Below are 14,336 nucleotides of genomic sequence, written 5' to 3'. Positions count from 1 at the left end.
AAAACATAGGATCTTGGAACATACCCCTCTTATCTGACCAAAAAAGCAAACATCAACCAAATACAAAACATGTTGGCAGGATCAGTTAAAAACAAACAATTGTATATACTCAGTAGGGCCTGACCAATGCATTGGTTAGCCAAATTTATCTGCTGATATTGGCCTATCACAAACACATGGTCATCTCACAGATATGACAACTTTAATGATGAAAACAATGCTTGGGGTGATTTAGAAATGGGTTTTAGCAATTTATTTAGTTTCTCAGTGTTCATTTATAGAATTGGTAACCAATTAATAATATGTAAAATATTGTTTCATAAAGTTATTTGCTAATGAAAGCAGCCTTCTGACAATTCAATTTACAATTCTCATAGAAAAAGTTTATTTTCATTCATGTTCAATGTACTATATCAGCCACCATGTCTGTAATTTTTCCCCTCAAAATTGCTATTTGTTTTAAAAATCCTATCCGTATCTTTTGGGTTCTAACCTCCTAGAAATCCAATAATTTATATTCTCATCCATTATTTTCCATTGGAGTGCATATGTCACCTGAAAGCCTTTTATTCTTCGCTTTTTCCTCACGTTTAATTCGCTGCTGCCCACAGGAGATGTGTGAGCTGATTCCCAACGACCAGCAGCATCTCTCGGCTCGGATGGAGCGGAGGGACCAGCTCCTCATGGGTCTGGCCAAGCTGAAGAAGGACCACTAAGATCAGCTTACAAGAAAACTTCTGATTCTGACTAAAGAAATCTGTGAATTTTGGGAGACGATCAGCTCAGTTTATAACAAGTTAAATTTTAAAAAAAAAAAGGATATTTTGGGAGTGACATTTAGCAATTATGAACATTTGTGCTCTCAAATGGCCTTTTATGGACAGTATACTTAATGTTTTGGGCTGCTAACATTGACTAATATTGTGGAAATCAAGGGACTGGATCTCTAAGCAATCGTCTAACCAGGTGCTACACATCACATGAAGGTCTCCAGGATAAATTAATTCAGTGAAATATTTTGATGAATCAAAACTGTTTTTATATTGAACTACATTCACTCAATACAACATGTTAAATCCTATTCATAAAGAAACAATAAAACCATGAATTCAAACATTAAACATGTCTGGATGAGAACTGTTGTGGTCTCTGTTCCTTTCAGCCAAACAAATGGATGATGTGGTTCCTGAAACTGGTTCCTGATAAGGTCCTGACTCCCAGGAAACAATGAATGGAAACATGTCATGAGTGCTTCTTACACACACTGTGACATTTCCTGCTGCTCACGTTGCAAATTTCATTTCACAGTGATATCAACTCACAGTGACCATCACATGATCTTACTGTGAGGCCTACATCAGCCAATGTGACCACAACAATAAAAACATATTTAAGCTGTAGAGGTTATATACTGTATTAAAATATACAGTATAAGATGTGTTCATAAATTACAGGTGAGGACAATGTGTCTGTTTAAGTATATGGCCACATATATCTCATTTATTGTCTTAAAAATATAAAATAAAATATGAAATATTAAAAAATGAAAAGAAAAAACAAAATATAAAATTATTAAAGAAAAAACATTAAACTATAGGTTATATATTATTAGTAACTATACAGTATCAGATGTGTACATTAATTACAGGTTAGATAAAATGTGTGGAAATATATAGCTACATATACCTTATATTCTGTCTAATAAGTGAGAAAAGAATAAATGTTAAAAAAAAAAGGATATAAAAATGTACAAATATAAAATGAAAAATTGTAAATATATATAAAATACAAAATGTAAAAGAAAAATGAGAAAAAAATGTAAAAAGTAAAAAAATATACTAAACAAAAAAATGAAAATAAAAAAATATATAATAATAGTGTAAAAAAGTATTTACATATATGAAAAATAAACATGTTATAGGTTATATAGGGCTACTGTATACAATTATTTAAAAAAAAAATTAAAAAAAAGACAAAAAAGGCGTGTATTAATTTCTCAAATAACTAAATCATGATTTCCAAAAAGCGACATTGCTGTTTTGCTTTGAGCCGAGTGCCACTTAGTTCCTTTACATCTGAGAGAAGTCAGCAAATATCTCAAACACTTGGCAGCTTAAACCAAAACAATCTAAACTGATAAGAACTGTAAGGAAAAGGAAAACATGTGGTGTCCCTTTAAGTAGATTTACCGGATTATACTTACATACTTTTACTTAAGTAGGCTATACTTAAGCAAAATTCCTACATCTTAAAATGTTACTTCAGTGAAGAATCTGAAAACTTCCTCCATCACTGAGCTTATGAATGTTCATACAAGTAAAGCCTCCATCTGCTAATTATCGGCACACTGTTAAAATAATCGCCTAAATATTTTTTTGTGAAAATTGTTTTTGTTTTTTTGCCTAAATCATCTCTTCATGACGCCGGCCACCTATGGTAAAATCGCCTACATCCTCAGTTGATCAGATCATGTGATTTTACCCCTTTAAGATAATGGCCTATGTCAAGTGTGTGACTTAAGCGGATTTATTATGCCTAAGTCAAAATAAAATGTGACAATTTTTTTAACATGCCTTTGTGACTTAAGCAAGATATGGTAACACTTTATTTTGAAGGTGAACAAAAGAGTGACATGAGCGTGTAATAAACATGACATGGGGTGTGTCATGAACATTAATGACACTTTGACGTAACATTAATGCTCGTGACACTTGTCATGTCATGTTTCTGACAGGCTTGTGTGAATCCTATTTAGAAACCTTCAAAATAAAGTGTTACCATATCTTGCTTAAGTCACAAAGGCATGTGCAAAAAATTGCCTAAGTGATTTATTTCTCTTAAGTTACATAATTTACACACAGCACACTATGCCAATAGCCATCCTTTGTTACATCCTTTTTGAGTAAAAATGATCAATAAATGTTATATGTTACACTTTTGGTGAAGTTTTCTGTGTTTCCTGCAAAACTTGAAAAAATGAGTTAGGCGATTATTTTTAACAGGGTGACGTTATGATTCTTGACGTGATGCACAAGACAAAAGTAGGCCATGCCTGTCTCCTGGCCCCACCCTGAGCCCGGCGCCTCCCCCTCCTCCCCCTTTACTGTCTTCAGGGTGAAAGCCTCCTGCAGCCTCAGGTGTGTCTCACTCAGCTGGAGGATAGGACGAGACAAGGCAAACAAACTTCGTCCCCAACAAGCTAAACTCGGGGGAAAGTTTATCTACATCACAGAAAAAGAAGGACTAATTGTTTCTCTCTTCATGGAAAGTTGATTGAATATTTTTGGATAATCTCCACAGAAACAGGTGAGTTATTGATGTTATATTTAGATTTGTGAACTCGTTGCACTTCGCCCTAATTTATTAGTAGGGTTTAGTTTCGATGAAAACAAAAAAAAAAACACTAATTCTTATGGTATTGATAATAATCCTAATCCTTATTATTTTTAGTTTAATAAATGTGTAATCTTCAGAAAGATCGCGTTTATTGTTCTACTTTTGCAGAAGTGAAATCCATCAACTGAACCAAAGCGAAAAAAGCGAAAAATATTCGCGTTATTAAAGCAGTTAGCAATATTCGAAAGGAATGATTTATTTTAAGGATATTAAGAATAAAGATAAAAGGAAAGATTATCTCGTGTTGCAAGACTAAGAAAAAAGTTTCATGAAAACCAAAGACACTGGTCTAAGACACTAAAAAAATAAACAGTACAACAAATGTAGTAAAGAAAAGTAATGCACATTTTATATCAAAACTATTAATATTCAAATCATATTAGCAGTGGTTATAGAATAAAATACGTTAAAATCTCTGTTTGGTTTAACAGGGACTATAGTGATACTCCCGAATTTTCTCACCTGAGTACTCTATAAAATTAATTTTTCATTGTTTTTCAGTTTTCTGTTTCATTGTCTGGCTGCCCAAAGTGACACTCTAAGTGGTATCTAAAGCAATATAAAGTTTGTTGCACTGGCACTTTCTTTTTGTGGCACCAAATCTATCACAGACCTGGACCACTATGTCCTAGGATTTGAGTCTCTTTTTCATTCTTGATTTGAAATCCCACTTTACCCCGTATTTGGTTTGTCAAAAAATATCTTATAAAACCTCTGGTATACTAGCAAACAAGGGAGCTGAAGTTTAACCACAGGAACAACTCAGAAATTCTGTGAGAAAAGTAGAAGCTCAAATGTTCATAAATATGCTAAATTCTGCTATTTGATTTATGCTAATTTGATTTTAAAATGATAGTAGTTTTTGGCACTATGTTCTTATTTAACAGTACATCTTAGAATCTGCAGAAATGTGTCCAACTTTTCCTCTAACAGCACAGTCACAAGCCCGGACCATCACCTTCCAAGGCAATATTCATGCTGCATGTGGGCAGTGCACTTCTATACGATTAGTCTACATATTCTCATAAACGTGTCCGTAGGATTTCATACACAAGCTTTACTATTTGAATTGAATGATCCAAAAAATGAACGATGGCCATTTTAAAACTTGTCATGGTCACTGTAGTAAACAGGCAACAATCTGTGTTTAATATTGTACAGTTATGTTGTCATACGGAGTACTCAAAGTTAGGCAACAAAACCACTTATTTAAGATCAGGAAAAAATTGAAGGGTGATCATAAGTGACAAAGAACACAAGTAAAGAAGTTTCCACATGGACATGAACGTCAGTCTCCTGCATGGAAGCCCTGGGTTTTTGCCATCCCACCATCTATTAATTAATCTGTATCCTTAACAAAAATACTTTTCATGAGGACAACCTGGATTGGTTAAGGCTGTGACTTTGCAAGTTATAGTTCACCAAAGTTGAACTCAATGCTGGCAAAAATACAGCCTCGCTTTTGCCGCTAGAAGCAAATGTTTTATTCGTTCCATTGCTCACTTTGAATGGAAGTGAACAGAAACCAAACATATGTGCCAATGTTAAGTTTGAAAATGTGTGAACGCGCCCAAGAACAATTTCTCTGGTGTTCGATGATGACGATAGCAGTGTAAGAAATAGGAAACATCTTCTCCTGAATATGATTCCTTATGAAAACCTTATCAAACAGTTCATAAGATATTCTAAAAGATAACGACTACTGTTTTAAACATGTGACATTCTATGCTTTTAACGGTGGTAATATTTGTATTGTGAAAGACACTGTTACTTCAGGGACCTAGAACATGAGTAAAGGATTCCCAACAGGACATAAAGGTCGGTCTCCTGTGTTAAAGTCCTGGGTTTGTGCCAACCACCTCCCCTCCCGTCTGCAGTCTGTATGCAACATAAATGAACAAAATTTACCTGTGAAAATCACTGCATTTACTTTGTGGGATAGCTACAAAATCCTGTGGATACTTTTCATCTAAATACCTTTGAACTGTTAACGAGAACAGATAAGCTACATCAAATCATTCCAAGTCACATCTTACCTCGTCAGGTATCCTTGGCTAAAAAAGATTGAGAACTTTAGTTCTATGTTGTTAACCTTTTCCTGAATTTCTTCCTTCTCCAGGTGGTGTGATCTTCCAGAGACGCCTTCACCACCATGAGTTGGGGGGCGCTCTATGCCCAGCTGGGCGGTGTCAACAAACACTCCACAAGTCTAGGAAAGATCTGGCTCTCAGTCCTCTTCATCTTCCGCATCACCATCCTGGTGGTGGCGGCTGAGAGCGTCTGGGGGGACGAACAGTCAGACTTCACCTGCAACACGCAGCAGCCCGGCTGCAAAAACGTCTGCTATGACCACTTCTTTCCTGTGTCGCACATCCGCCTGTGGTGCCTGCAGCTGATATTTGTGTCTACGCCAGCCTTGCTTGTGGCAATGCACGTCGCCTACAGGAAACGAGAGGATAAGAGAACCATGCTGGCCTCCAATGGCCCCGAGAAACCTTCAGACACCGACCTGGAGACGCTAAAGAGGAGGCGTCTGCCAATCGCAGGCCCTCTGTGGTGGACCTACACCTGCAGCTTGTTTTTCCGTCTCATATTTGAGGGCGGCTTCATGTACGCTCTGTATTTTGTCTACGATGGCTTCCAGATGCGCCGGCTAGTGAAGTGTGAGCAGTGGCCTTGCCCCAACAAGGTGGACTGCTTCATCTCCAGGCCAACGGAGAAGACCATCTTCACCATCTTCATGGTGTCCTCGTCTGCCATCTGCATGGTGCTGAACGTGGCCGAGCTGTGCTACCTCATCGGCAAGGCGCTCATGAGGTGCTCAAACAGGTCGACCAGGAGGAAACACCCATACACCAACACGGATAGCGTGACGCGGGACAATGCCCATCTGCAGAACAAAAAGAACGAGATGCTGCTGTCTTCCAACACGGATTCGACCAGCAATAAGATGTGCTGAAGGGGAACCATCAGCGGTGGGGGAGAAGAAAAACATAAACTGTAAATCCAACCACCTATTATGGTCACAGTTTGTGTCTAACATTGGTAATTAGGCTCTAAATGTGAGCATCCAATAGAAATGTCTAATGGGGAGGTGAAACTGAGAATGTGGGAACCTCAAAAGCACCACAACAGATTAGTTAAGCTCAACAGCAGCTTATGTAGCTGAGTTAAAATATGTTCTTCCCTGGTGCAAAAAGAACTACATTGATGGATCAAACAAAAGTATACTTTAAAATCTGGTTGCATTCCCACCAGTAAGTGTTACTTAAAGGGCCTGCTTAAGGTGTTATTATTATCTTTACTTATGTGGATCTTCCACATGATCACAAGTGTCACCTTACTTTTCACACAGTTGGTTAGATGATTGATAGCGTTTTTTTTATTTATTGTTCACAGTTTGAAGTTGCTTGAATGTTTTGAGAAGAATGAGTCTATGCTGACATCTAGTGGTTCCAAGTGGTACCTCACAAGAGCACAAACACCTTCCTCGAAGCCTGAAGGATTTCTTAAAGAAGAGGAAGGAGAACAAATGAAGTCATGAAAGTGAAGCAGGAAAAAAAAGATTGTTTTAGTCTCTAGTTTACAAAAGCTTACATTTTATTTTTAATTCTTGTTAATTGATAAAAGCAGATGCGTTTTTATGATACTGCTGTGTTGAATCAAGTGGCAGTAGCAAGACGTTTTTAAATTCATAGTAGAATAACTTTGTAGTCTTTTCATTTTTGTGTGTTTATAATTACTGAGAAGTGTGTTGCACAAGATTATTAAGATATTAATATAACATGATGAAATCTTACACAGTGGTTTAGTAGATTTGATGCTCTTTGCTGTTAAATCAGATCAGAATGTCTTTTGTCTTTTACTTGAACTGGAGAGGTTTGAAGTGTTTTCCTTACATGAGTTAAATTCCCTGAGAATGAGCATATTTTCACATGTGCACGCCAGGTGAAAAACACGATGTACAAGATGTTTTATTCTGCAGACAGTAAATGCATAGAAACCTATACAGGTCTGGATCTGGAAATCAAAAGTTAAAAAAAGGGTCAAAAAACAAATGGGACATGACTGAAAGATTCATTCAGAAAGACTGAGTGATGTTAATACAAACAGCTTGTGAATATACTAAATCTGTCAAGCATTTAGTGATTTCTAGATACACATGAATTAATATTTCACTCAATATTTTTGCTCCTGAAGACGCTTTTAGTTACTTTCAAAAAGCAGTATATTTAAGCTGTACAAGCAACTTCTCTTGTTATAGGATTCCAATTCATTTTTGATAATGTAAATGTATTTAAAGTTATCTATTCCTCTTACCTGTAGTGCAATGTATCAATTTAGATTGTTTTGGTGTGAGATATGGCTTTAGAGATGTCTGCTTCTCTCAAACATATGGAACTAGATGGCACTTCCCTTGTGGTACTCAAAGCGGCAAAAAATACATCACAATTACTCAACAGCAATGTCTTTTCACAGAAATCCTGAAATTGTTACCCAAGATAATGCACAGAAGTTTTCGTGAGCAGTTTCATGTATGAACTATTTTATTTCTGGTGTAGTTTGTACATGAAACTGTTCAAAACAGGGTCAGGATTTTTCTGGAAAAAGACATTGCTGTTGGGTATTTTAAATGTATTTTCTTGTGCCATCTAGTCCCATTATATTGGAGAGAAAGCAGACATATCCAACATTCTGCAACACACGCCAAAACAATCTAGATTGATCAACTGTTCTACAGGTAAGAGGAACCATGTTTAATTTGGGGGTGAACTGTCCCTTTAATAGCCTAGAGCTCTTAATCCTTGCCTCCTGAAACACCATGCAGACGTTCTCCTGTCCGACTCAGATCTGGCAGTTCGGTGTTATTTGGACTCGTGTTGTTGCTGCAGCATGTACGGACCCCAGCTGGCTGTATCAGCTTTCAGCATGTGCCTTATTTAGCCCCCGCACTAATCACTGCTCGCCCTCTTAACGTGTGGCACTACGGGCCGGTCTCAAAGTGAAAATGTCTTTGTCCTCCCTCCCATCCAGGAATAACTGAGCTGGATTACTCACATCTGTGTATCTAAAAATACTAATTCTAATTTCTTAAATTATACCTTTTTTTTCTTTCTTTAAATCACCTCATGTGAACAGTGAGAATATTGATTAGAAAAGATTGTAAAAGTGAGAAAATATGGACAGTAGATTAAAAATAAGTAAATATAGATTAGTCATATTCTGTTATAAATGATCCAGTTCAGTTGAGTTATCAAATGAAGTGTAATTTTGACATTTTTAAATGGAAATATTGTCCAAAGAATGCAGATTCAAGATAAATATTTGCAACATTACTTTGTCGTCTGCTCCACATTGACCTTTGACCTCTTTGCTTTCTGTAACAGCCAAATTACATTTTGACACAACATTTTGATGCAGCAATGACGTGTTTTTAAGGGGACGAGCCTGATTCATTCCAGTCCCAAAATACTTGTTTGTTTTTTTAAAAACATTTTTCTATTGAGATTTATTTCCAGTCTTTAGGTTTAGTAGTCTGCTTTTAACAAACGACATGATACTAATGAAGCAGCTTTTCTGAGCAAGAAATGAAGATATTAAAAGGTTTGTAATTGTGTTTTGTACCTGAGATGTTTTTATCACATTCGCACTTTGATCTTTGAAGTCTTTTTTTTTTCATAAATCAGTCAAAAAAACAACAACTGTGTGGTTCATTGTCTTGTGTACAGTATGCCTGTTTCATATAATGCAATGACGTCCTGCAGCTACCCACTGGATGGGACAAGGGAGGGTGTTTTTATTCATCTTTTTGTTGTTTTTTGTGGGGATGGACTATTTGATTAGGATCTAAAAGCATAATAATTCCAAAAAGTATCATGTATAAAATCCCAGAGAGTAGCACTTCATCAAAAACATTTATTTCCAAAGTGGTCCTTGATGAAAGACTGCTAAGTTGATAGTGTCTTATTCTCACTTTTTTCACCACAGTTTAATCCTTTTAATTAGCAGATATTATGCTGTTATGCATCTGCATATTGAACCATGATATTTTAAAGTATTATATATATTATAAGAGTACAGTGTGTCTATAAGGTCAAAAATGAGTTTCTGACCACTTAATAGTGCTTTTTTTCCTAAAATATGTCAGCATTAATGCATTTTTAATTGTTTATTAGCTGTTAGAGTTAAAATATTTAGGGCAAACTTTTCGAGAGGTTTTTAATGTATTTTTTGGTTGCAAAATAATTAAAAATTAATTTATATAGCACGTTTCTTCACAACATAAAAATGAGTAATTTAAAAAGCCAACGACTGGAATAAAACACAAGCAGCCAGTTAAAAACACAAGAAGCGCTTAAAAGTAAATAAGTGTAAACAAGTGGGTCAAGATCAGAGCACGTTCACGTTTTACTCTAAAGTTTTGGGGGAACGTTTTCAATTTTTTCGCACATTTTGGGCAGGTTTTTGGGGAGGCTGGCAGGGGCGTGGTGTGACACCGGACAGGCTGATGACTCTGTGGATTCACTCATGCATGGTCACACAATGTGACAGTCCAGACATGGCTGGAAACGGGAGGCAGCTCCGTTTAACCGAGCCTCATCTCCGACTCCAAGCCGCCTCCAAAAACTAACAACAAAAAGGAGGGGGGGAAAAAACAAAAAAACTTTTTTCCTTGCGCAAGTTTACCGGGCCTGGGACGAACAGACAGCCAGGACAGGAGAAGTTTGTACATGAATGAGTTTGAGAGGCAGAGTTTTAAAAGAGTTTGTTGAGCTGACAGGAGGTTTGGGAGCAGGGAGACAGAGGGAGGGTCGCTGCAGCCGCCGGAGTTTCACACGCATTTCAGCGCACTCAAATGATGGCACCAATGATGGCAGATGGATTTGCTTTTCGTTTTTAAGTATGACATCTCCGGTGTAAAGGTATGACGGACACACACTGCTGTCAATGTTTTTCCTCTGCTTAAGTGGGAGACAAGTAAGATCAAGTTAAGTCAACAGGTAATTATTATTATTATTATTATTAGTTTTTTAGTGTGTTTTTTTTTTACTAAAACAAGAAGACAAAAGCCTTACAAAGCTTTCGGGGAGTCTGGGGACTCTGGCACAGTCTGTATTGTCAGCCTGGCAGGTATGGCTTTGTATTTGAACCTGGCTCTGTCTGCTGAGAGAAATGCCACAAATAGCTGTGAAACTGAGAGTAATGTAGTCAAAGTTCGCCACTAACACATTAAGTCATCATGAGGTCAAATGGTACAAAACTTTGGGACTAACTTCAGCAGCATCCTCAAACTTAAATCTCTTTTTATACTACGTAACAGTATTTATAGTGGGTATTTCAAATGCAAAATCTTTATAACTTTTTTTGAAGCAAGAAGTGTTTGTCTGTAACCTGAATAAACCTGAATGATTGATCCGAACATGCACAGAACTTTTTACGTGTTCTTTTGTTCATAAGTTATGATCTGCTAACTTTACTCAAGTCTAAAGTCTTAAAGAAAGTTAATTAAATGTTGCCTGATTGTCTAAAGTTTTTTTCTCTTCCAGGTGTCATACATATTGTGAACCCTAGTCGATGGATTTATTACCTTTAACGCAAGAATATTTTAGTAAGTTTCTCCTCTGCTCTGTGTGTTTAATCTGTTGTTTAAAATTGTGCGTTTCATGTGCATCATACTGTCTTGAAGCTGTAAAGAAAACCTTGCCCAAAACGCTTTTCTATCTATTTGTTCTACTTAAACTTGAAAAGGTTGCCTGTATAAATGGCAGTTATAAACTTATTAAGCATTAAATGTGTGACATTAAACAACGTAAGATTAAGCTAAGAAAGCTAGTCAATCAATAGAAAAATCTTATTATTGATTAATGAAGTCATTTGTCAAGCAAAATAACCAAACTTCTTTAGTTTCTGCTTTTCTGATATGAGGATATGCTAATTTTCTCAGTTTTCTAGAATTGTGTTTGAATATATCTGGGATTGTTTAAACAAAACCAGCTATTAAAAGACACCAACTTGGATTTCCCCTGACATTTTAAAGACTGAATAATCAAAATTAATCAAAGAATAAAATTAAAATGTCTTGAAAATTACAACAAGAAGCCTTTTCAAATAAAAATGTCCACTTCTAGAGTTTAAAAAAAGTTAAATATCAGAAAATACAGAATTTATCACAATTAATGAATTTCTTATATTTTTTCAAATTACAGTAAAACGTTTCAGTTTGATCCCCCGGGCTTTTACAGTTGACAGGGAGAGAGAGGATGGAAGGGTGGCGTGTGTGTGTGTGTGTGTGTGTGTGTGTGTGTATGTATGTGTGTATGTAAGTATTTGTTTCTGTATGTGTGTGTGTGTGTGTGTGTGTGTGTGTGTGTGTGTGTGTGTGTCTGTGTGTGTGTGTGTCTGTGTGTGTGTGTGTGTGTGTGTGTGTGTGTGTGTGTGTGTGTGTGTATGTGTGTGTGTGTGTGTGTGTGTGTGTGCATGTGCCACACCACACCGCCAGAGCCCCATCTCTGCTAAATGCTGTTTTCGAGCATTATAATGTTGATCTCAGCACATGCCTGCTGGGCAGTGGAGCGAGCAGGTGAGAGAGAGAGACAGGCCTGACATACAGAGAGAGAGAGAGAGAGAGAAAGGGAGAGTGAACCAGGGTTCAGTCAAACAGGTGGCCTTTACAGTATACGAGCTGCTAAAAAGCGCCAGTGTTTGAAGCGAATGCTGTGTTTCGATTTGTTTTCGATATCGGATGCCGACGTGGCAGGTTTCTGAAGCGTTTTCTAAAAACGAGAAATATGTTGGGCTGTAGTTGCCACCGCCGCTCTCCTCCATGTCCTTGTGTGTTCTTGTGTGTTCGTATGTGTAGACAGTTTAACCTCCGGGTAAGGCCTCATGTCACAATTGTTCAGACCAACTTTGAGTACAGATTCATACGCGTTTCTTAAACATTCTCTCTGTCTGTTTCTTCTCTTTTTGTTTTGCCGTTTCTTCCTTCTTTCTACGCTCCAGCCTGTACTTTCTCCATAGGCTAGAAATCTTGAAGCATGGGCGACTGGAGCTTTCTGGGGCGACTGTTGGAGAACGCTCAGGAGCACTCAACGGTCATCGGCAAAGTCTGGCTGACTGTCCTCTTCATCTTCAGGATCCTGGTGCTGGGGGCCGCAGCCGAAGAGGTCTGGGGTGACGAGCAGTCCGACTTCACCTGCAACACCCAACAGCCCGGTTGCGAGAACGTCTGCTATGATGAGGCCTTCCCCATCTCGCACATCCGCTTCTGGGTGCTGCAGATCATCTTCGTGTCCACGCCGACCCTCATCTACCTGGGCCACGTGCTACACATCGTCCGCATGGAGGAGAAGCGGAAGGAGAAGGAGGAGGAGATGCGCAAGGCAAACAGGTTCCAGGAGGAGAAAGAACTCCTTTATAGAAATGGTGGCGAAGCCGGAGGAGGAGGCGGCAAGAAGGAGAAGCCGCCAATCAGGGACGAGCATGGCAAAATCCGTATCAGAGGCGCATTGCTGCGTACCTATGTGTTCAACATTATTTTCAAGACCCTGTTTGAAGTGGGATTCATTTTGGGCCAGTATTTCCTCTATGGCTTCCAGCTGAGGCCCCTGTACAAGTGTGCACGTTGGCCCTGCCCCAACACCGTTGACTGCTTCATATCGAGGCCAACTGAAAAAACTATTTTTATTATATTTATGCTTGTGGTGGCTTGCGTGTCTCTTTTGCTGAATTTGTTAGAGATCTATCACCTTGGATGGAAGAAAGTTAAACAGGGCATGACGAATGAGTTTGCCCCCGACCATGAGTCGCTGCGCCGCGTCAACATTGCAGAGCCTGAGTGTTTGGCCTCGGCCTCCAGAACTGACCCATCCAGCCTCAGCTACCCTCCTAACTACACAGATATGACGGCGGGCAGCGGGGCGTTCCTGCCGCCCTTGGGGCCGGCAGCTGTGCCCTCGGCAGCAGAGTTCAAGATGGACGAACTCCAGCAGGAGGAGTCCCTCCACCAGCCCTCTCCCTCTTCCCACTACTACATCAGCAACAACAACAACCACAGGCTGGCCACGCAGCAGAACTGGGCCAACCTGGCCACCGAGCAGCAGACTCGGGAGATGAAGGCCACTTCCCCCTCCCCTTCCTCCTCTTCCTCCACCAGCACTGACAAGGAGCAGCAGCAGCAGCAACCTGTGGATGCTGCACTGCTCCCTCCAACCAGCATCACCACCAGTAACACCAACATCACCAATTCAACTGCCACTGCCGCCTCCAGCAGCAGCAGCAGCAGCAGCAGTCCCGGCATGGCATCCAACGCAGACAGCTGGAGTGGTGGAAAGAGCGAGCAGGATGAAGGCCATGTCACCACCACCACTGTGGAGATGCACGAGCCTCCAGTCAGCACAGATCCCCGGCGGCTCAGTCGGGCCAGCAAGAGCAGCAGCATCAGGGCCAGGCCGAGCGACCTGGCTGTCTAAATCGCTTCAGCCCTTCCATGTCCCTAAACCCTCCCTGACCAACACCCCGCTTCCACAAACCCCACCCCAAAACACAGTGATTCTCAGACAAAAGAAAAAAATCTCACACATGCATAAAGCAAAAAAAGACAAAAAAAAAAAAAAGACAAAAAAAAAATTCTAAAAACAAAAGAAGGCAAAGTGACAAGAGACAGGAGAGCAGAATAACAGAAAAGGGGTTCGGCAAATGTGAAATGACTCGATCAGCAGCAGTCGTTGATTTAGTGCAATCGGTGAGTTGTAGATTAGTTGAGGCAAGGTTTGTTTTTTTTTGGATAGTCTTAATTTACACACATAAAATGTGATCATGCTGAAGTCAGAAGGCTCCACTTGCAGCGAAGGACATTGTGATGTCATAATTTTGCATCAAAATGGACACATCTCACCAACGTGTTTGGTTTTGGGGGAAAGATTCCATGGTGTTTCTCT

At 39.0% G+C, this 14,336-nt stretch overlaps 3 protein-coding genes across 5 annotated transcripts in view; all 3 read left to right on the top strand.

Moving 5' to 3' along the window:
- cryl1 (crystallin, lambda 1) overlaps positions 1–1,137 on the top strand; it is a 30,802-nt gene extending 29,665 nt beyond the window's left edge. The window contains exon 9 of the mRNA XM_059343295.1: positions 612–1,137. Coding sequence (XP_059199278.1) covers positions 612–716 — 105 coding nt within the window. The 3' untranslated portion in view covers positions 717–1,137. The remainder of the gene's footprint in view (positions 1–611) is intronic.
- A 1,996-nt stretch (positions 1,138–3,133) lies between these two features.
- On the top strand, positions 3,134–9,092 carry gjb8 (gap junction protein beta 8). Its single transcript, XM_059343155.1, has 2 exons — positions 3,134–3,306; positions 5,516–9,092. The coding sequence occupies exon 2, from the start codon at positions 5,549–5,551 to the stop codon at positions 6,353–6,355; it is 807 nt and encodes a 268-aa protein (XP_059199138.1). The 5' UTR covers positions 3,134–3,306; positions 5,516–5,548; the 3' UTR covers positions 6,356–9,092.
- Positions 9,093–10,207: 1,115 nt separating this feature from the next.
- Positions 10,208–13,974, top strand: gja3 (gap junction protein, alpha 3). Of its 3 annotated transcripts, none has more exons than XM_059343376.1 (3): positions 10,208–10,319; positions 10,944–11,005; positions 12,400–13,974. In XM_059343376.1, exon 3 carries the CDS (start codon positions 12,435–12,437, stop codon positions 13,866–13,868), a length of 1,434 nt encoding a protein of 477 aa, XP_059199359.1. In that variant the 5' UTR covers positions 10,208–10,319; positions 10,944–11,005; positions 12,400–12,434; the 3' UTR covers positions 13,869–13,974. The 3 variants fall into 3 exon arrangements, with proteins under 3 accessions (XP_059199359.1, XP_059199361.1, XP_059199360.1); XM_059343378.1 differs by having other exon boundaries at positions 10,285–10,397; XM_059343377.1 differs by lacking the exon at positions 10,208–10,319 and having other exon boundaries at positions 10,750–11,005.
- The last annotated feature ends 362 nt before the right edge of the window (positions 13,975–14,336 follow it).

This window comes from Centropristis striata, chromosome 10, assembly GCF_030273125.1.
Source record: "Centropristis striata isolate RG_2023a ecotype Rhode Island chromosome 10, C.striata_1.0, whole genome shotgun sequence".
Lineage (NCBI taxonomy): Eukaryota > Metazoa > Chordata > Actinopteri > Perciformes > Serranidae > Centropristis > Centropristis striata.
Note: the sequence above shows the minus strand (reverse complement) of the source record. Positions and strands in the feature narration are given on the sequence as shown.